At 57.2% G+C, this 21,452-nt stretch overlaps 1 protein-coding gene across 2 annotated transcripts in view; it reads right to left on the reverse strand.

The window, feature by feature from the left end:
• Window positions 1-21,452, reverse strand: part of LOC135901621 (uncharacterized) — a 142,837-nt gene that overhangs the window by 15,926 nt on the left and 105,459 nt on the right. For both annotated transcript variants that reach the window (XM_065431479.2, XM_065431478.2), the window contains exons 4-6: window positions 16,697-16,730; window positions 10,422-10,789; window positions 9,725-9,832 (exon numbers count right to left, since the gene is read on the reverse strand). In XM_065431479.2, the coding sequence (XP_065287551.1) occupies window positions 9,725-9,832; window positions 10,422-10,789; window positions 16,697-16,730 (510 nt within the window). The remainder of the gene's footprint in view (window positions 1-9,724; window positions 9,833-10,421; window positions 10,790-16,696; window positions 16,731-21,452) is intronic.

The raw sequence follows: 21,452 nt of genomic DNA on the forward strand, positions 1-21,452 counted from the left end.
GCAAGGGCACAGGCGCGATTTCGGCGTCGCCGGGCAGCAATCAACCGCCGCCCGGGTCGCCGCAATCAGCGGCAGGCAACATCCAGCCGCGGCTATCGGCCGGACGCAGCAAAGCTGCCAAACGCGGGAGGGGTGAGCCGGCGAGAAGAGGCACAAAAATACGTCAAGAAGAAAGAAAGAAAGACAAAACCATCGGGTTCGGAGGAGCGAGCGCCCCTCCAAAGGACCTCATTTCCCTGCGAGCGCGGTCCACCGCTCCGCGCGATTTCGGCGATCGGCGTAGCCGCGTGAGCGATGAGGCGGTGCCGCAAGCACGCTGATCGCGGCCGCCAGCGAGAGAATGCTGGAGACGTGAGCGTCGCAGCGAGCCGGGTAACCGCACAGCCGCCCGCTTCGGGACCGCTTCCATAACACTCGCTGAAGAGACGACGAGCGGCAGCCGGCATATAACGGCCCCGCTATTTGGTGGTACGAAGTAGTAGGGTAGACTGGCGCCGTCGCAGCCAAGTGCGGGCGGATCATCCGTAGCAGTGCGGAGCGACCGTTCGAGCCGCGCGTGCGAAATTCGATGCGAACAGCGGCAACCGCGCTTCGGACTGTTCGTCTGCTCTCGTTTTCTGAGACCATTCGGGATGGTTTACAACATCGGAACGATAGACTATTTACCAAAGAGGTGCTCTCGCAGAGTCATTGTGAAAAGAGTGAAGTTCTTTGCTTCAGTTGAAACTGTATTTTGCCGGAAACCACTTGTCACTGCGTACAAAAATGCGCAAAAAGCAGGAACGTCTGAACGCGAACGAAAGACGACGTCTGGGTCGCAGCGTTAGTGGAGATTCGACAACAGCTGACAGAACTGCGCGCCGCACGTGATGGAAGGTGAGGAAAGACGACGGAAGCAGCGATTCCTAAACCTAAACGAAATGGTGCGCAATAAAAGAGCGGCGGCCCAGGCGCGCGATTCGCCATGGAGAGTCAGCGGGCGCGTGACAGAGGGGGGATGAAGGGTGTCCCTCGCACGCGCACTTCGAAGGACCGCTCAGACTGCGCCGGCTACCGAGCGTAGCTGTGGTCGGCTGCAGCGGGGACAGCATCAAACCCTCGCTATTTTCCGTCCGCGGCACCTGGAGAAGAAGGAGCCTCGAGTATTTCTTTTTCCCCCTCCCTTACGTTTCGGGGAAGGCCTCCAAGGAGGTGCGGCGGTTGCCGAAGGAGCCGGCGGCTACTAAGGAGCCGCTAAAGCGCCTCGCGTTTCCGTGTCAAGGCTCGCTCCTTGGTCGGTCGGCGGAACACGCGGCCTCCGCGACGGACGTCGTCGCGTAAACACACGCGCCGGCGACGCAGGCAACGCAAAGTTTTGTCCAGCGCCGCCGCCTCTAGCGTCGACCCACGAGCGACCGACGACGGTCCGGTCTGAAAAGCGTGGCAAGAGCCTGCTGCCCGTGCGGAGGTGGGCATCGAGGACACGAAGCGCAAACGCGCGCGCGCGCGTGACGTCGCTACGAGAGAGCTCGGCGCCAGAGAGACCCGCTTCCTTTCATTCTTTTTTTTTGCTCCTTCAGGCACTCGGCTCGTCTTTCTTTTCGGTCCGTCGCGCTTGCGGGACCAGCCAAGCCGACTGCAGCCGCTTCTGCACAGTCGAGGGGCTCTTTCGCAAGGCGTTGCGCGAACGCGTGAGCGTCGGAGGCCGGGTGGCGTCGACTTTATTTCGGGCGCGTCTCTCAAGTATATATTTTTTTTTATTTTTTCCCCCTTTGCGGGCGCGTAAGGGCCCCTGCCGACGACGACGAGAGATTGAGGGGAGCTCCCCCCCACCGCTTTTCTCCGCTCGGTTGGCCTCCGCTCGGGAGTGGAGGAAAAGCTTCCTGCAAGAAGACACACGCGGCCCCATCCGCGGCCGCCGCCAGCTGCTGCCGCGTCCGCGCAGACTACGAGACCGGCGCGGCGGGCAAGGCGCCCCCCCACCGAAGCGCGTTGCGTGCTTTCGCGCACAGCGCGAGGCTTGGCTGACGCTAGGCTTTGCAACACCCCCCGCACGTCTGAGCATCGATTGCGCCGGCGTGCCAAGCGAGGCCCTCGGTCAAACGAGCCGCCGCCGAGAGTACACGCTCGACAGACGTGATGAAAGAGCGGGTAGCGAGTGGTCGGCGCCGAAGGCTGCAGAATAGGTTCGGTAGAACGAAGGTCCTGTACGTTAAAAACTTATTCTACCATCCACTCACACTCACATTCTATATAAGCAAGTGTGGTTTGCAGCCAATTATACAAACTATAGAAGCAAACAGGCGAAATTGTGACGCTTCAGGGAAGTGTGCCTATTGTGGAACACTTTTTTGCACGCATCCGAGTCGCAGCCGAGGGTTTATCGATGGGGCGCTATATTTTTGAAGCGTCGAGCGAGATACCTTCGATTAGTCATTCTCGCAACCACTGTGAGCAGTGCTTAATTGCCGACACAAGTGGGCAACCTCGTTGCGCTACGTTACTTCACTCGTGCGTTATGTTTCGAGGTACAACCGCCCTGTCCTCGCTTTACGCGTTCGATTTGAACCGCCACGTCATAACCACGCAAAGGGAACGGACAAAGTCTGGCGTGACCCGCAAAGCAGAAACAAAGAGAGGAAAGAAATACAATAAACGTTCTCTGGCGCCTGTGCGGAAACGGTTCCCCGTCTACAGACACACGAGCGCCGAGGCTGCAGAGCTCCTAACGGCCCGGAAAACAAAGCAGAGTAAGAGGAAAAAATCATGGCGAGCGCAGAGCCCCGCCGTTCGATCGGCCCGCAATCACGGCTGTCTCTCTCCACCGCGCGCGAGCCAAGGCGAGTTCATATACCGAACACACGCACGGCACACGTTCTCGCCAAGCCATCAACGGTGGCGGCAGGCTCCAACTCGTTCGCTCGGCTCACGGTGGCGTAAGAAGGAAAAAAAAAGACCTCGCTCGCGCGCGCAGAAAATAGCCGCGGCGCGAGCGCTCTCCCCGAGCCAACACGGTTCTCGCAAGCACGCACTTGAATAAGAAGGCTGCCTGCAGCCGCTGCGAAGACCGCCGTCGCTCAGGCGGCGCCGCGGCCGAGATGCGACGAGGAGGCGGACAGCTGAATAATACAGAGGCCGCAGCAGCCGCGCTCGTCGTCCGCCCAACGCGCTCGAGGAGAAAAGGGAAGGGAGAGAGGAAGGTGTTCACGCGGCGCGCACCTGTCGATGGGATGCACGCCCGCTGGCTGAATATATACTTGTGCCGCGCCGCGCACAGTATACGACGACGAGACAAGACGGGAGGGCTCAGTATTTCTTGCTCCAGCTTCCTTCCTCTTTTTTTTTTTTTCTGTCTGCACTAGAAGTGTGCAGGTCTGCAGAAGCAATGACAAGCGTCGACAAATCGCCGCCCACGAACTCGTGAAACTGGTGCAGAAAGCAGTCTCTTAATATCGCAAGGCCGCGCGGTTACTTCGTCACTCGTTATCGTAACCGCCTCGCAAAAGACCGCGCGCCTCCGCAACGGCGAATCACAATCTACCCTAAGCTCCGAACAGCAGACTCTTTGATATCCCCTTTCCGATTCGATTGGTTCTACGCGAGCTCAACGCTTCCTAGAGCACTGCACGGTTTTAAGGGGCACGGAGTGTTGCTGCCACCTCGCCACCGTCCCCCTCCCGTTCTCCGCGTACGCCCGCTGCGCGCCGATGCAGCAGCTCTCAGCGCCGTCGTCCCCGCGGTCCGCTGCCTCTCCGCCAAGGCAGTCGCTGGAGGAGAGGCGCTACGGGGTCGTTCGTCACGGCTTCTATTAGCATAGCGGCCGGCAGCGCGGCGGGCTCGTACCTGCCGCGTTCGGGACATCACTTCCGACAGTGTGTGCGCCTCGCCCCCGGTCAGACCCTGCATGCCGAGACGGACGAAGGCGGCCTCGATGTCAAGTCGGTCGAGCGGGGGGGAACGAGGCGGCGGTGCCGTTCGTGGAGAGAGCAGTGATAAAGTGGCCGCCGGACCGCTGAATGCGTTTCGAACGATGAGCGCCGTCACTGCCTGCGATGGCCGCGAAACGCGCTATAGCTGGCACAACGAGGGGCACCAATCTACGTGCGGCCTCTTCCGAGGACTATGTTTAGCTGCGAGCTAACGGCGATTGCGTCGACTGTGTCAGCAGCCTGGCTGTGGTCTCGTTCCCTTTTGGGCTACACGTAAAGCCGGGACGAACGTAACCTCTGACGACGACTGTGCGGGTGCGCAGCCTGCGGTCGGCTGCTTCGTGCGCCACGCGAATTTGAAGAATATTGAGGACGGGCTTTCCACAGCACGGAGCACGCCCGTATTCACCAAGCACTGGATCAAAAGCGCCTGCTAACGACACCTCCTTAGCATTTGCCTTGCCTCTGTAGCTGTCGTTTACTTAGCCCCCGGCGTGACTAACCACCTCGCCGCAATTCAAGTTCCAGGACACTGAAGTGTACGCCGCCTTGAACGCCAAACCCCACCAGGCGTCTTTTCCACTTTCAGTCAGCGGCAATCGACAGGAACTTGGAACACGGGGGCACTCACAGAACGATGCCTCGCAGCGAACCGCGAGTCTCGCCCCAGCCCCTCAACCCGCGCTAGAGCTACGGGCCGGGAAGCCATCCGAGCTTGTGCTCCTCGGCGGCAGATGGCCGGTCTCCCGCGTGCGACGCTCCTTCCTGTCGAGCTCGTTGCCGCAGAGACTCCCCCCTCCGAAGGCTCGTCCGCTGCCGCCACTGTGAGCGCTATTGTGTATACGTGACTAGACAAGTGGTGGTGGTGGGGACGCTGTGCGCTGAGCCGGCTCAGCCACGTCACCTGGGGAGAACGGCGCAGATCGCGGGGTCGGTTGTCACGGACGGGCGAAACACGAGGCGCCCCGTTCCGAACGGCGAGCAAAGTACGTGGCGGTACGCGGTTATGGAAAACGCGGACGAAGGGGGCTGAGTCAACCCTCACGCGCGCCGCGGAAACGAGACGGCAACTGCACGCTCCCCCCCTTCGCTGTATCCCGGATTCACCGCTTTCTCTTTTGCACCTCGTGTTCGCGAGCACTTTACATAGATTATCCTAGCGGGTCTCACCCGTTACTTCGCCCAATGGCGCTTTCACCATAATGAAAACCACAGCGCTTAGATGGATGGAAGCAGGAGCAACCACTACGATACATGCGGAAGCGGTGAATGAAAAAAAGAAAAAAAAAAGCTATGACGATACGGGGCAACCTCTATTTATTCACACATGTATCTTACACATGGAAATTGCGCGGTTAAGGGGGGCAAAAAATTCACCGACCATTACGACACTCGCTATTGCGAAATTTGAGCACAGTTGTGTACGTGCTCTGATTTCGCGCGATATTAGCTAGCGCGGACAGTCTGTCTCGTGCGGCACGTTGGAAATTGAGTGAAGCGTTCAAAAACAAGTAATACTCAAGCACAACGATAGCGGTGACCAGAGTCCGCGATATCCAAAAATCTGATCTCTAGGTCAAGCGCATAGGCTTTTATACATGAATCGTCGAAAGTTCCAGCGTAATCGCTGGTGCGCGCGTGGCTTCCAGAAAGTACTACAGACAATTCGCGTCGCACATGCAATCGACTGGACTACAAATACTATGGTGCCATCTCGTAGCCTCGCGCGCCACTCTGCGTTCCTCCCCACTCTTTCACCATACTCTCCTCCCCCGCTTTCCGCCTCAAGCTCCTACTGTAATCTCCTCCTCGGCTTTACTCCTCGCGCTCTCTTTCATCTTTCGCTGAGCTCGTGCGCTCGGTTACGAGGGACAACGTCGACGCTCGCCGCAGTAACGGGCTCCTGAGAGCTGCGCTCTAGAACGGCAGCTAAATGCCTGAAAATGTGCTTCAACCCGGCCAAACTGATTCCACAGCGCTCAGCGTGTTATGTGTTATGAGTTCATCGAAGCAAAACTAGGAATCTGACGAGTGGCCATCAAAATTACGTTACACATGCATGCTACGCGTGTCAAGCTAGGCAAGGTTTCAGTGGCAAAACGAAATCGTCTGAGGGGAGTAGCGATATCTACGGTGCTGTCGCATCGAAGAAACCGTCTAACGGCATCTAACCAGATCGCATATTAACGGCCTTCAGTGCCAGCGCGATAAGTTTGATACAGAGTAACCAACAGCGAAGTGTAGTGCGAGAAAGTGCGCTCACCGTTACGAAAATAGCGCGGCACAGCTTACCACAAGATACGGGGGGGGGGGGGGGGGGGGGGTACGCATAATATATAACCGGTCGCTACAGCATAGGGCCACCGCGAGCAGCGAGCGCTAATTGGCCATCTCGCAGACTCCGCGACCGAGGGTCGACCGGCCAGGCTCTTTCTTCCCTTACGACGGACCCCGCTCCGCAATTTATTCCAGCTTGCACGCCGCCGTGTCCGGTTTCGAACGCGACACCGGAGCCCGCACCGCTCTGCTTATTAGGGCACCCGGCTTGCCTGCACCCCCTCCTTTTTTCTGCTGCTCGCAAGCTGCAGCGGACAGCAAGCGGGAAGACACGTAGCGGCGGGGGCGAGAGGAGCGCTTCTTTCCGCGGCATTACGCGCCCCAAGCCAAGAAGAGCGGGAGGTTGGCGGGCTGGGGCGCGCGCGCGCCCAGCACGAGCGGTGGCCGCGGCAAAAGCAAGCACCAACCGGCGGCAATTTCCTCCAATTAGCGACGCAACGCACCGGGAGGGAACCCCAGGACCGGTTTCGGTTTACCGAGCGAGCGCGAGGCACTGCGCGTACGCACCCTGCGGTTCACCCGGCTGAGAAGGAGCGCTCGAGGGGCTGGCCTAACCCAGCGCCGATTCACCTCGTGCGGGTGGCAGCCCGTGTAGACGGGCCCCCGCGACTCCCCTCGTCCGTCTCCTCGACCTCCCTCAACAAAACCGCCACCCCCGCCTCCGGGACAAAACGCCCCGGTCACCCACTTCGCCCCATTCTTGGTCACTCGCAGGCAGCAACGCGCAGCGTTTTCAAAGGTATACAGCGAGTACTTTTGCCAGACTCGGGCGCACTTTTTTTGTACATTCGGCTCTGCGATCGGCTCAAGCAAGCTCTATAGCCTCCGGAGCGATGCACGCTTTTATTCGGGCGGAATACAAACGGCAGACAAGCGGTGAGTGTACGCCTGTCGCGTGCGACGTCAGGGTCCAACGAGGAGTGGCTGACATCCTCCTGCCAAAGGCTAGCCTGCGGTCAGTGGCTCGGGACGGGTCACTTTCCCGGCCGGCCATTGTCAAGCCACCGAACACGTAAGACGAGAAAGAAAGACTTGAGCAAAACCGTTCGTCTGTTGCCAGAAGTTGGCGTCTCGTCCTCCTCGTTCTCTTTCCTGTTCTGTACAGTGGCAGCGCCGCACAGAGTGCACAAAAAGAAGAGTCGGCGCACGCACGCTGGAGGACGTGCCACCAAGATGGGAGCCAGAGACTTCGCCGCGCACCAAACCGAGCGATTGCTGAAGGGCGTCGTTGGAGAGTCCCTTCGCGTGCGTTTCCCTGAACCGACCCAAGCGCAGCACCAGTAGCGCGCCCCAAAGCGGACCACGGAACTGCTCTTCCAAACGTGACGCATTTCTGCAACACTGACGCCTAATCGCCGTTGCCAACGGCGGCTTCCACGCGCCCTTTTCGTCGCTATTGTATTACACGTTCCCCCATTCACTCTCGCCCGCTTTAATAAGCCCCCGAACGGCAAACGCGAGCGCCTCGTTTCGATCCAGCGAAAACACGCGTGCTCGATAATAATAAAAAAAAAAAAGACCGCCGCTCGCCGTCGTATCTGAACGATCGCGCCACCGCGAATATTACGACCAGAAGCAACGGCAAAGCAGTAAAAGCACCGAGCACCGAAGAAAGCCGCGCGTCGTTGGGCCTCAGCGCTCTTCGTGCGCTAGGACCAAGCGGCGGGCCGAGAATTCCTTTCCGCGCACGGCCCCCGTTTTGTGGCGCCGGCGAGAACGCGCCTCGCTGACAGCTTTTGTCCGCCCGTGGGTCTTTTGTTTCTCGCACGCTACGGTGGCGCCGGCCTTCGGGATCGGGGGCGTCCACTGCCGCGTTCTCTTCGCGCGCCGGCATTCCTCGATCGCTCTGGCGCTCGGGGCTGCAGCACCCGATCGAGGCCGTGCCCTTGCGCGCACGCCGTCCGCCCAAGAAGCAATCGAACAGGCGGTCGAGCAGGGCGGGGACACGGAAAGCGCGCGCCAGGTGGAAATCAGCGAGCGTGATCGGAGAAGGCGCAACAAAAGGCCGCGCTTCGCCCGAGAGGGAAGCTTTCTCGCGGCAGCCTAGGAGGTGACGCGGACGCCGTGCACACGAGTCCAGCGGGAACAACACGCTTCCAGAAGATGGTAGAGGACAAGAGCCGTGTCCTGCCAGAACATGGTGCAAGCCCTTGTCACCGTTAACCACCGAACCATTCCCATCTCCTTTCTCTCGCTCTCTCTCCCAGGCTGAAGCGAATGCGGGCGGTAATGTCAGCGACAGGAAGAACAATATCCGCCAAATTCCGAGCTCGCCGAAGTCGCGGTAGTGGGAGACGCCCGACAGCGACCAACTGGAGATCAGACTTGTCCGCCTAAACGTCGTAACGCGCAAACTAGCTGATGCTCGCTAGCGTCAGCCTGCCACGTAGTCAAGTCACGTACCTACGAGCAATCTTGCCAAACGAAAATCGCCATCGAGAGAACGCGACGTTTCTTGGATGCGATATTCCAAGCGAGCGGCCGGCGCTCTGCGCTTTCAGAGAGCCGCCGTGGCGCGTTGGCTGTGGTTCAGCGGCGTCGATGTAGGGTGCACACCGCCGCGATCGCGTCTCGCAATCTCGCGCGCGCGGCAGGACGTGCGACGACGCGGAAGCTAGCCGCTGCTCCGAGCCTTCCGGCGCCTGCATCGCGCGATGTCCCGAAATGTGCTCCAGGCGTCGGCGGGCCACATGCGAGGGCGCCGCCGTATCGCCGGGAAACGAGGCCGAAGCCAGAGCGGCGGCACGCTTCGATCTTTGGCCCCCACAGGGCGCGTCCGGGGAGGGCGGGCGCGCCAGCTATTTTCGGCCGGCGGAGGCGGAGGCGACCGTGCGTCAAAGCGCGACCTGGAGAGCTCGCTGGCTTGGCTGCCGGCTGTTGCAGTCGGCGACGACGCTCGGGGGGGTGCGGCACCGCCCCGCGCGCCACCGAAAACAAGCAGCCGGTCGTCTCCGGCGCGGTTTCCTCAGAGACGACGGCGCCGCATCTCCCACCGAGTTTTTACGCCTAACTTGGTGCGCGCTTCGCGCGCGTCTGCACGTTTTCTCTCTTATTTTCTTTTATTTTTTCTTGCGTGGGTAAGCCGAATGACCTATTCCGCGGCGTCATTTCCTATGGGATCGCCCAGACTCGTTCTCTGCATCTCTTGCCCCTTTGGCGCGGTCGCCGTGGGGAGCCGCTAAGGTACAGCCTAGGCGCAGCGCTGTATCCAGTACATAACAGAACGGCGCCGGAACTTTGGAACATGGCCACAATCGCAGATCCGGGGTTTTTCTTAACTGCGCTTCAATTAGCTTTGGAAATCACGCGTTTAAAAGGCGAAGAGTGGCGGCAACAAAATTATTCGGTTCCTCCGCGCAAGAAGTTTCCCCTTACAACAAGCGTGCGATGCGGTAGAGCAGCCACTGCGGAAGCATGCAATGCACTATCCCGAATGAAGGTAACAAAAAAGAATAATAATGCAGTGTTCCAGCACTTACCACGTGACCAAGGCGGGCTGCCCGGTGGAGAACCGTCTCGCCCGTGGACTTGTTCAGTGGAATTTTGCTGAGGTCCGCGGGCGCGCTGTAGTTCAGCTCGCCGAAGGGCTGCGAAGATACGGAGGCGCAGTTGTAGACACCACGTCAATGAAAGATCGCGACGACAAGCAAATGCGTCGAGCGACAAGTCAGAACACCGGGAGAATGTAGAGCCCGTTTTCCAATTGTGTGCATTAACATTGAGCCGCAAGTAGCTGAAGCCTACCCGCGCTATCAATCAGTCCAGCGAAGCATGTCACATCTCCGCTGTCGCTTAAAGCTCAAGACTGGAAATGACCGCAATACGGGACATGTTCTTTTTTATGTACCTGAATGAACCATTTCCCATGCAAATATTACAGGCTATGATGTCGATCGAGTTGGCGGGGATTAAAGGACGGCCGCTTGCCTACGAAAATGCAACGGTATACGCGTGAGCCACGTAAACTTCTGCAACACTGCCAACGCACCGAGTTGATATCGATATCCACGTTGGAGATATGCATTGGTTAGCGCAGAAGTGGGCAGGGGAACGTCGCTTCCAAGCTCTCCGCCAGCCTACAAGTTAAGCCTAAATAGCCCCCCAAAACTAAAGCTGAACTAAAGCTAAAGCGCGCGCACAAGACCCCTAGGGACGGACGTATGTGTATATAGTCACCTTGCGGTCGCTCCTTCCCGCCAGCTTGGCGGCGGCGGCGGTGCTCGTCCTCTTGCGGCGCCGGATCATGTCGAGTCCCGAGCGCAGCTTGCGCCTGCGCACCGCGTGGTACTGCATCCGGCGCTGGCGCAGCTCGGGCCTCAGCGACGAGAGCACGGAGTCGGCCGAGTGGCTGCTCTGGGGCCGGCGCCGCGAGGCCGACTCGACGCCGCGCTCGGGGCTACGGGAGGCGCGCCGGCGACTGGACGAGTCGTTCTCTCCGGAGGACGCGGGCGCCGAGGAAGCCGCAAGCGCCGACGGAGTAGCCGGCGGAGACTGCTCGTCCGAGTCGAGCTTGCGCTTCTTGGGGTGAATCGAGTACCGGACACCTGCAGAGGGGGGCACGGGAACAAAAGGAAGAGGCCGGGTACAGGAGTGAGTGTAAGCTCACCATATACTGTCGCGCACCTGCCTGTGCTCCATCCTTTCTCTCTCTCTCTGCTATACTTTTTCTCGGAATCTGGGCGGGGGTTGGCGCGCTCGTTTATTGGTTTTTTTTTTTCTGAAAACTTCCGAAACCCGCCTCCTGCTTCAGTCGCGATTCTCTCTCTGCACGCTCGCTTTCTTGCGAACCACAAATAATCGCCATAGTTTGTGCCTGACAGCTGCCTTGGCAGTCTGGTCAACAAGTACTCCGACTGGTGGTCTCAGCAGTTGCAATCTGGCGGGACATACCTTGCCCGCGTCTCACCGAAGGAATTCGCGCAGGACGCACCAGGTGGCAAGATCGCAGCAAGTGCCTCTCTTACGTTATAGCGACTCCGTAATGCACAAGTACTTACTCGTGCAACTTGACGCCCATTAAACCGAATCACCAACGTGTATACAGATATTCTGTGTGCTCGTATCATCTCTCCGATGCAGAAGAGGTAGCAACTGCATTTTCAGCTCGTGTGCGAAGCTATCTCGGACTGCTATACCAATCATTTCTCAAATCTGATGAGACGGGCGTCACGTTAGCATGATCGGAAAATACCGAACGTGTATCTACGGTAAATTTTATGAATACGAATTGACCGAGTGGATTGCATTTGCTGTCAGAATTAGTAAACGCCCGAGCGAAGAGCCCGCGATGGCGATGCGACCACTGTGATACTTGTGTAAAATACCACGTGTTTCAGCAAACACTTCCAATTTTTTTTTAATTGCCTGTGCCAGATAGCACAATTCTAATCAGGCCATGAGCTGCTCGATTCGGAGAGGCGGATATTACTTGCACAAAGAACTGAAATGCTAAACTTACTAATTAACAAAACTAATCAATTACATTTTAGGTAATTACCGTACGGCACATATTGCAATTTAGAAATTCCAGCCAGGGAGTTCGCAAGGTGGATCCACTTGGAACGAATCCTCAGGATGACACCACTTTCGAGATATTAATTCACGAACTCTGCGGAGATATGTATCGGCGTTCCAGTTACGTCTGTGTTGCAATGCATAAAGCGACATATTGTTAAGTAAGTAAGCGGAACGACAATGCATCTTTACCGCAAATATGACGGCGTATATCTCGTAAATAGTGACAATCAACAAATTCTTTTCAAGCGGATATGCCTTGCAGTCTCACCAGCTAGAATTTATAGATTGCAATACGTGCCATAACATAATCAGTAAAAATTATTGAGACCTTTTGCTAATTAGTCGATTATGCATTTCAATTTTCTGTGCAAGTGGTGTCCGCCTCTTCGAGTAGACCAGCTCATAGCCTAGAATTATTGTGCTACTCTGCCACAGGCAATAATAAAAGAAAGAAGGTTTTGCAACTGTTTGCTGAAACACCCTGTATAGGCTGCGCATATAATAAAAATTCGCGAGACCATCTTTCACTAAAAACTCATTTGTGTGTCGTTCTTTTGCTCATTTCACAATCAAAGAAGCTAAAACAAGGACGCTGTTAGTCTATCTTTCATCTAAACACCTGCGATAATTCGGCCTTGCATGCTCACAATGAGGCCGATTTAAACGGCTCCGAAAAAAAAAAAAACAGTGACGTCAGTTTTTGCAACGTGTGTTGCCGGAAGTAGATTCCTCTCACGAACCCGATGACAATTCTACGTGACAACATCGGCAGCCACGGCTGGCGAGTGAAAGTTCAACAACATTGACGAAAGCACGACAGTTACGAGTAAAAGAGCTTTGTAAGACCGACTGGCACGTTCGTGTTGGGCAACGCGTGCATGGAAAGATCCACTGAATAATTTAGACAGACCAGCATTTGTATCTTTCTGTGCGCACGAGACAATTAACAAGCAACTAAACTTCAATGCCACAATTTGTCATTTTAGACGCATACAAGGGTTCTCCCTCAAGTTCAAGACTGTTTTCATAGTATGTAAATTAATATGCAAATGCACCTCGAAGCGTACCGGTTTCTGACAAACACTACACACATTTTCCCACAATCGTTTGACGCATACGGCGCGCTTCAAAGTGCAAGACGCCTCCAGCCGTCTCGATTCCAGAGACTGCCTGCCTCCCACGTAACGAACAGTCGCTCGAACGTATTGACTGGCACGACAACGATGCGACGCGTTGCTTTCTTTGGCGCCCTGTCCAAGGGGGAATTCTCGAATGACGCCTGGCCGAGTACACGCGAACAAGCTCGAGAAATGCAAGAAAAAAAGCAAAGGAAGGCGACAGAAAAACGAGCCACTGTTCCGGAGAGGCGAGAAAGAAATGCTCGCTCGCCCCGCGTCGTATACGCGAGCGCGCTTTCGACGCAACGACGCGGCGCGAGCCCCGAACTTAATGGCGCCGCCGCGCTCGGCTCGCTGATCACGACGCCCCGGCGACGCGCGCATTACGGCAACCGAGCGAGAGAGCGTCGGCCCGGGGCATCGCAAGTCGCGTTGCAGGGAGCCCCGACGGCAAACCGCGAGCACAAAAACGAAGACAGAGAGAGAAAAAGAAACGTCGCGGTTAGCTGCACTGATAACGTGCTGGTTGTTTTTTTTTGTTTTTTTCGCATCTACCTAGGCATCCATCCACTCCCGCAGGAGCGTTATCTCGCTGCCCACCCCCTCCCTCTTGCTAGTGCCCCACCGTTCGTTCCTCCTGCTCGCCGGCAGGCACGGCCCGAAACGAGCGTCCCGCGAACGCCGGCGCTGAAAAAAAAAAACGAAAAAGGACAAAGCGCGTCGCCAGCAGGCCGCGGCGGCCGCGGGTTCAGAGAAAACGTGCGCGCCCGCATACACGCATCGCGAGCGCCGACAAAAAGCGACCTCGCTCGCCTTCCCCTCCCCCTCCTCCTCCGCTGGTGCTTAGCCCCCCCCGTTCGCGCGATGCGTGCCCGCTGGCGCGCCGAGCCAAAGCCAACGAAGCGTCGCATCCGCCGCGCTGCCACTGCGCGTTCTTTGAAGCCGCGCCGAGCCAGCGCGCGATCGTTTCCTGGCTCTGTGCCGCCGGTGCGAGAGACGCGGGCGACCACGCGAGAGCGCGTTTCGAGAAAGAGGAAGCGAAAGAACAGCGGCAGCCTTGCTCCTCGTGTCCCTCGGGGCGCTGCCGGCGTTGTGTCGAGTGCGACGGGAGAGCGAAGAGTCCGCGCCGTTTACGCGGAAACGAGGAGACGGGGCTTGCGAAAGCAGGAAAGACTCGTCGACTGTCTCATCCGCGCGCAATCGAGCGACAGCGGGCTGAAACACGGAGCCTTGGCAGCCTGTTAAGTGACCGGCACAACAAGAAACTAGAGAGAAAGACCGCGCAGCGCACATTACTGCGCCCTCGTCTACGGCGACGGGCAGACGAGCGACCATTCGGTGCGAGTCAGTCTGACAGCAGCGTACGAGCGCCGATTTATCGGAAATGGGGTTGAACGAGGCTCGCGCCTAGAGATTTTACGACAGGATTTCAATGCTAGGCAGAAATAAGGCAGACAAAGCGTGCGTTCTCTTTCACAAGACCACTGTAAGCGCGGCAACCAAGGAGGTACCGAGGGCTGCCGGTCGGACAGATAACGCGGCTCCAGCAGCAACGTAGAAAAAGAGACAGCCAGGTCCATCGTAAACACACGCAGGCTAGTGGGACGGGAGCGAGACAATTTTCGGGAAAGGAGAAACTAACAGTTGCCTCGATCTTTTTTCCACTTCGCATTGCCCTCGACACAGTGGGCCAGCACATTCAGGTGCGCTCACGCTACATTTCTCGGGCGCCGCAGCAGCGGCAAACCGAGGCAGACGGACGTCCGTCCCGCGCGCAGCTGCGAGAAGCGGCCCTCCCGCCTCCTTTCGGTGGTGCGCGCAGAGCGAGCCGACGGAGAGCGCCTCCAATTCGACTAATGCCCACCCTGAGCGAAAGAAAAAGGCACCCCCGGCCGTAAAAACGCGCCGCCGACCGTCCTTCGGCCCGTGCGCACCGGCGGCGGCCCCGCGAGATGCGTTGCCGCCAAAGCGGGCCCCGTCGCATTTAATGAGGCCTCGTCCGCGGCCTTCGGCGAGAGGCAGCGGGGGGACGACGCTCCGAGAGGAGCGATCTCTCGGCGGGCCGCGCTCGCTCGCTGCCGCCGCCGTCCCCTAATTATATTTCGTCGCGCGGGGCCGCCGGGGCCGTTCATCACCCGCGGGACGCGGCGGAAGGGAACGCAGGCGCGGCAGTGACTCAGGCACGGCGGCTCGCGGGCAGGGCGGCGGAGCACGGCGGTTGTTGCAGGGGCACCGAATGAGCAGCGCGTGAGCGAGCCGGCAGCGGCGGACGCAGGGGGGCTCTGGGAATACCAGAGACGACGCTCGCCGCCGGCATCCTTAATTGGCGGTGCCCCGGCCGCGTTCGTCTCTGGCAGCCGAAGGCCTGCGCGCGAGGAAGCCGCGAGCGGGAGCGCTATTTTTTTTTTCGCGCTTTTGTTTTCGTGCTAAGGCGCCCTCGTAGCAGTGGTCAAGTACCGTTTGTTTTTTCTTTCTACCTTGCTGCTCTCTGCGCCCTGACGGGATAAAGATCGCGCGGCGGGAACCACGCGACTCGGAAAGCGGTCGCGTTATGACAGGCGAGTAGGACCGCGAGGGCGCGGTCACCTAGTTTCATGCGGGACGGGTACAGGAGCGACCAATAACTCCATAGGGCGGGTAACAGATTTGACAGGGACTTCGAGAACCTTTTGAATGAGCAGAACGCGGAATTGCAAGTCGGATAGAAAATAAATTTAAGTGGTTTAGTTCTTCCCATCGCGCGCGGCATCTATCAATGCCGCACCACAGCGAGCGCCAAACGCGGTCGGGTGCGTGTGACGCGCATACGCCTTTCAGTCGTGGCTCTCGGAACAGAGGCAGTAACATATCCGCTTCGCCGCGGGCCTCGCGGTGAACGCTCTGGCCGCCGACGTCAGAGGCGAGACCAGTCGTGCGTGTGCCCGGGGCCAGCGCGTTGCCGGTGGAGAGGAGAAAGGCTCGGCGCTGCGACTGCGCGCACCGCAACAATGGGAGGGGGGGCAGCCGCGTCCGGAATATATTGGGAGCGCGCCGGGCGACAGCGCGGCTCATTCTGCCGACGCAGCGACGAACAATGAGCGAGGGGGGGGGGGAGCACCGCGGCGCAGCGGCACCCCCAGATAGATAGGAAAGAAGGTTGGCGACGCCGAGGAAAGCGGACGGCGTCGTGTTGCGCGTGAAACCAGGCGAGCTCAAAGTACCACTTTGCCTCGCTTGTCCACGCGCTTTATATGTTATATGGTCCGCGCGAACGAGCGACCGAATCCGAATCGTGTGGAACCGCGAGATAAACAGGCCATCTACAATAGCACAGCCACTCCCTCGCTGTCGAGTTGTCGAAAGTCATGCCATAATTAGGTACGAGGTATAGGTCTGACAAAACTATCGTCAAATCTGGAGCGTCCTGGAGCTTCCAGCTATGCTATACACCGCTGCAGGCACCCGGACGGATGCATTGCCATATTTAATTGCTTGAAATTTAAATTTACTCAAGCCAGAGTGTCGCACTGTAACGCAACACGTAACGCAAACACGTAAATGTTAAGGTCCAAAGCTGTTGCATTATCTATTTCTCTCTCTCTTTCTCAAGCACACGCAGCTGCTACCGTGCGCGCGACACCGAAAGGCCAACAAGAATGGAGGTCCCCTACTTCACTTTCACCGCTCCCGTTTTCTCGTTAATCCGTTCAATTCCGCTCGAATTCACTCGTAGAGCCGCCCAGGACGAACCGGCGCATATGGTCACACAAGGAAGCGAGTCAACAGTCACGGCACGCATGCCGAAAAAAAGAAATAATGATATTCGGAAACACTCACCGCCGTTTTCTTTCTGGATCCGCACCGTCGTTGCCTGCGGGAGAAAAGAGACAATGGGGTCACGACGCTTGCCTGAAGCGATAAAGGGGCACGGTTCAACATCGAGAATCTCTGAGGCAGCAGGTATGCATGAGGGACAGCGAACATCGACGGCATAAGTGCCCAACAAAGCTTTGTCGTGGTTTATAGACTATAGGTATACGAGGTGCGACGGACGGTGCCGTTCACCAGCATGTGGGGCATAACGTTAGATGCGATAAAAGAAACAGGTGATGACGCCGACACTCCTAATACATGTACCCCCCCCCCCTCCCCCCAGGCGTCTAAAGCAAGCGCAGAAATTGCTTAGGTACACTTGTACATGTATTGTACATGTATACGCTTAAGTGCGTATAGGGACGAAACGGATACAAAGTCAGGGAACAGTGCCACCTTCCTCGCATAGGCGGTATCTGCTGCCACCCTGCTTCTTAAGCCATCCAACTTCACTGTTGACTCAATAACCGATAGAAAAAGAAATGCACACATCTAAACGACCATTCTAATGCCACTAGTTTTCTGGTCCATGCACTTCTGTGCACAAGAATTAGCTAAACGACCAAGTAACTCGAAAGACTAAATATACAGCGCAAGTTCCAGCTTCGAAGCCACTGGCTTTCCCGACCCGACAGGCTCTGCTTTGCACAGGTCGGACACCGACGGTACCACGCAGCGCGACAACGCAACGCACACCAGGGGGCCCCGAAATTACACCGGTCGAAGCATATGCGCACTAGATGGCGATGCTCGGGGCCGTGGACAACGAACCAACGGTCTCGACTGACCACTCCGAAGCACGCCCCCTGCGAACACGGCACGTGGTCCCTCAGGTTCGCGACAACCGAGTCGCCGCGGAGTCACTCGCCGCGCGTGCACATCACGTGCGCGCGCGTCAAAGCAGGGGCGAACGCGTCAGCGGCAAAAACAAAGCCGCGGGGAAGCCCTGCCGCATCCGGTCGGGCGCCGCCGCTTCGAAGCCTCATTAGTCGCCGCACGCCGCGCTTAATTAACGCGCGCTGCTATCTGCCGCCGCGGCGCGCAGGGTATGCGTGCCTGTGCGGAGTAGGCGCGGCGAGCCGACGCGGAGCTGGTGAAACGAAGCTCGGCGCTCTTTGCATAAGGGCGCGAGTGCGGGGCTAGTAGCCGCGATTTCGCAGCTGGGAAAGCGGCGGCACCGCGTGCAGAAGCAGCAGAGAGAGTTAGTTCCACGCGGGAGGAGCTGACGCCGGGTGTCGGGCGTTATGCCACCCAGAGCGCGATTATAACGCGGGTTAGGTGAGCCTCGTTTCCAGCTCGACAGCTCGCGTCATTTGTAAATAAGGCGAAAATCTGTAATTTCTAAATCCGTCTGCACATTCGGCGTCGTGAATTGCGCCAATTACACGATCGTGTCCGCCGCTACGCTCGAATCGCAAGCCCCAACAAATTACCGGGCAGTCCTCTGAGTCGGGTCTCGCTTAAACCGAGTGCAACTTCTTTCGACGTAGGGGCGGAGGGGCTCACTTGTCTTAGGTAAATACGAAACGCACCCTATTTCGACGCAATCACGAAGGAATGCATGTACCATGTTACGAACTTGCACCGCTGCACCACGAATACGGCTTTGTGGTCCCGTAGCGCTCGTCACCCGTTTCGTGACAGAGCGTTGGTAGCGAAGACTCCGAGCCTGGCGTCGATGAGAATAACAAAAGGGACTTTATACATTATAGACAGGTTATCATACAGGACATGAACGGGTCGGCACTGGGGCCGAGTGCTCACAACAAACGCGACTGTTCTCGCACGACGACGTCCGGCGAAAACGCGTTACACATCTCACCCCAGTCGGGATCGACACTCTCTCCCGGTGGGGTCGGCAGATCCTGTTTTCGAGCGGCGTGTCGCTGCTTTTATAATCCCCGAGGCCCATTGTCACTCAAACGGCCCAATACAAAGTCAGCACACGACGGTCGTCCGAGGGGTCCAACCAGCGACCGCGCTGGCCACTCGGTTCAAAGTTCGCGCGCGCGGTGACCTCCCGGCAAGGGAGGTGCGGCGCCGGGCCGTCGGGCACACGCGGACACGTCAAAACACGCTGCTCCGCCGAGGCTTCTCCCGCACGAAGGCGCAGCATCTTGTCTTGTGAAGGGAGAATTATGGCGCTCGCAGGATAGATTCCGCATCTTGCAGATTCGGAATCCGGGCTTGTGGTAATGGCACAACAGCATCCCCGCCCTCAGATAAGGCGCCGGGAAGACGAGCTGCCTCCACGTGGCTCGGATGCCAGGCGCGCACGTTCGTCAGGCTCGTCCAAGTTCACGTCCAGTGTCGGGACGCCAGGGAACATCACGTGCCCAGGTCCGACTCGCCAGGACAGGAGCTCTGCTCACCACGTCGTCGCCAAGGCACCTTGACCAGCTCCGCTCGGGTCGTTCCTAAGACCTTGCTTCTCGCCACTGGTCCCGCTTGGTCGTTCTGCAGCTTGCAAAACCGACCGGCAAAAGGCAACACCCAACACGAACAAGTGCCCTCTGTCTCCCGTCAAACACCAGACAAAGCCATAATTCAAATCAACCTAATTAATCGCTATCCCCTTTTTCTCCCGCTGCAACAAGAGGCAGGTGTACGATCTAGCACACAAGGCTCAAACAATCAGTTTTCAAATCAACAACACACCAAAATAGAAACAATTATTAATCAGCAATAATAATTACAAATAGAATGGTCCCCTTGAAATCGCTTTGGACCGAAAACATACTTCTGAGGAAGCAAATGAGGTCATTCATTTTTCCCGGCGATATTTTCGCGGAATCCGAAGCTGCTTATATTTGCGACCCTGCTTATCCGTGTAGCGGCGGTACAATAAGCCAGATTCCTTGCCAAATGAAACCCCCTTTTCTTTCACTCCCCGTTTGACGCTCTTCCTCAGATCGGCTAGTGAACAATCTTCCTGTTGTTCGCGAATCCGAGTTTCCCTTTCAACTGCAGCCTGCTCCTGCCAGCTGGCGGAAACCGGAGTGAGTGCGGAGCCCGCGTCGCCTAATTTCGGCGTCGAGTCTCTATCGCGGCTAGCACTGCCCGCGTCACTCCCACTCACTTCCAGGACCCGCTCGTCTAGGCCAGCCTCCGAGCTCTGCCTCTCCCGTGACTGCTCGCCACTCAAGTTACCGTGATCGGTCCGTGTGCCGCACCGCCTTTCGCTCACCGACGCTAAGTCAAGTTCCCTCGACAGCGGGCGCGCTTTGGATCGCGTGGGGGCCATGTACGCCACGTCGGCAAAGAATGATTTGCCCTGATCCCTCAGCAGCTGCTCCGAGCTATTTGAGAAGAGGTAGGAAAATTGCTCCGGGAGGGCGGCTGACACAGCGGCTTCGGTGTTAAGTTTCCCAAATTCTCCTTCAATGATAACCGTTGCGATCGGTAAACAGACACTCTCCTTCTCGGCCACTTGCCGTATCCTAACGCACTCTCCCGTAAAATCACTCGAGGAGACGAAAGACGGGTGAACAACGTCCATAGTTGCTGCAGAGTCCCGCAGTGCTCGGCACTTCTTGCCGTTTACCTTAATTTCCTGCACATAGGGCTCCAATAGACGTATGTTTTTGTGAGCTTCCTGTACCGTTGCAAAAGCAATTCTCTCTGGGCAGCTTGCAGCGATGTGCCCTTGCTTTTTGCAATTGTAGCAGGTTAACGGTCTCCGTTTTTCAAAAGAACGCGTCATTTCGTTTCGCTGTTTCGGACCATCGTCATCATTCTGAGATGCATTCTGTCCATCCCTTACAGTTTCTTTGGGAAGGGACTCGTCGTCCCGAAACTCGCGACGCGTGATTTCCTTCCGTTCGTCGGGCTTCCCGTAAAACCCATCTCTTCTATCTGCTTTTTCTATGCGCACTGCCTTGCTGTGCAAGCTGCGGCGGGTGTAATACTCTTCCGCTAACTCTGCTGCCTTGTTTAGCTTAACCTCCTTTAGCCTATCTTGCAGCCAGAGCCGGACATCCTCATCAATGCAACGGTAGAACTGCTCCAACGCGATGCATTCGACAATTTTGTCGCGGTCGTCGTAAACCTCTTCGCCCTTCAGCCATTCCACCAAGTCGGCTTTTAGACGAAACGCGAAGTCAACATTCGACTCCTTACCCTTTTTTGCATACCGGAACCTCTGCCGGAAAGCTTCGGGCGACAATTTGTACTTCCGCAGTAGCGCTTCCTTCACATCACTGTAGCTCTCAAACGCCTCTTTCGATAAGCAAGTTATTACGTCTGATGCCTCCCCAGGAAGCAACGCTAACAGATTCTGTGCCCAAAGGGATCGCTCAATGCTATTCCGTTCGCAGACGTGCTCAAATTTCACGAGGTATTTGGCCATATCCTCTCCGACGACAAAGGGTGGAAGTTGATCGCGTATTCTTGGAACATTAGAAGTGAGTCTAGGCGCTGGCGAGCTATTTCGGGTCTCCAACTCTTTCATTTTAAGCTCGTGCTCACGAATCTCTCTCCTTTCCTCCTTTTCCTCCTCGCGACGTTGCTGTTCTCTCCTTTCCTGCTCGCAACGTTCCTTCTCCCTTTCCTCCCTTTCCCGACGTTCCTTGATATCCGCCCAGGCCTCAGCGGCTTCCTCAGCCGTTACGTCCCCAGTCCTCATGACCTCAAGGATCGCATTCTTTCTTTTGGTTGAGCCCAACTCAATGCCCAACTCCTCACAAATTTCGAGAAGTTCCTTCACCTTGTACTTCTCCAT

The sequence above is a fragment of the Dermacentor albipictus genome, chromosome 1, assembly GCF_038994185.2.
Source record: "Dermacentor albipictus isolate Rhodes 1998 colony chromosome 1, USDA_Dalb.pri_finalv2, whole genome shotgun sequence".
In the NCBI taxonomy this organism is placed as follows: Eukaryota; Metazoa; Arthropoda; class Arachnida; order Ixodida; family Ixodidae; genus Dermacentor; species Dermacentor albipictus.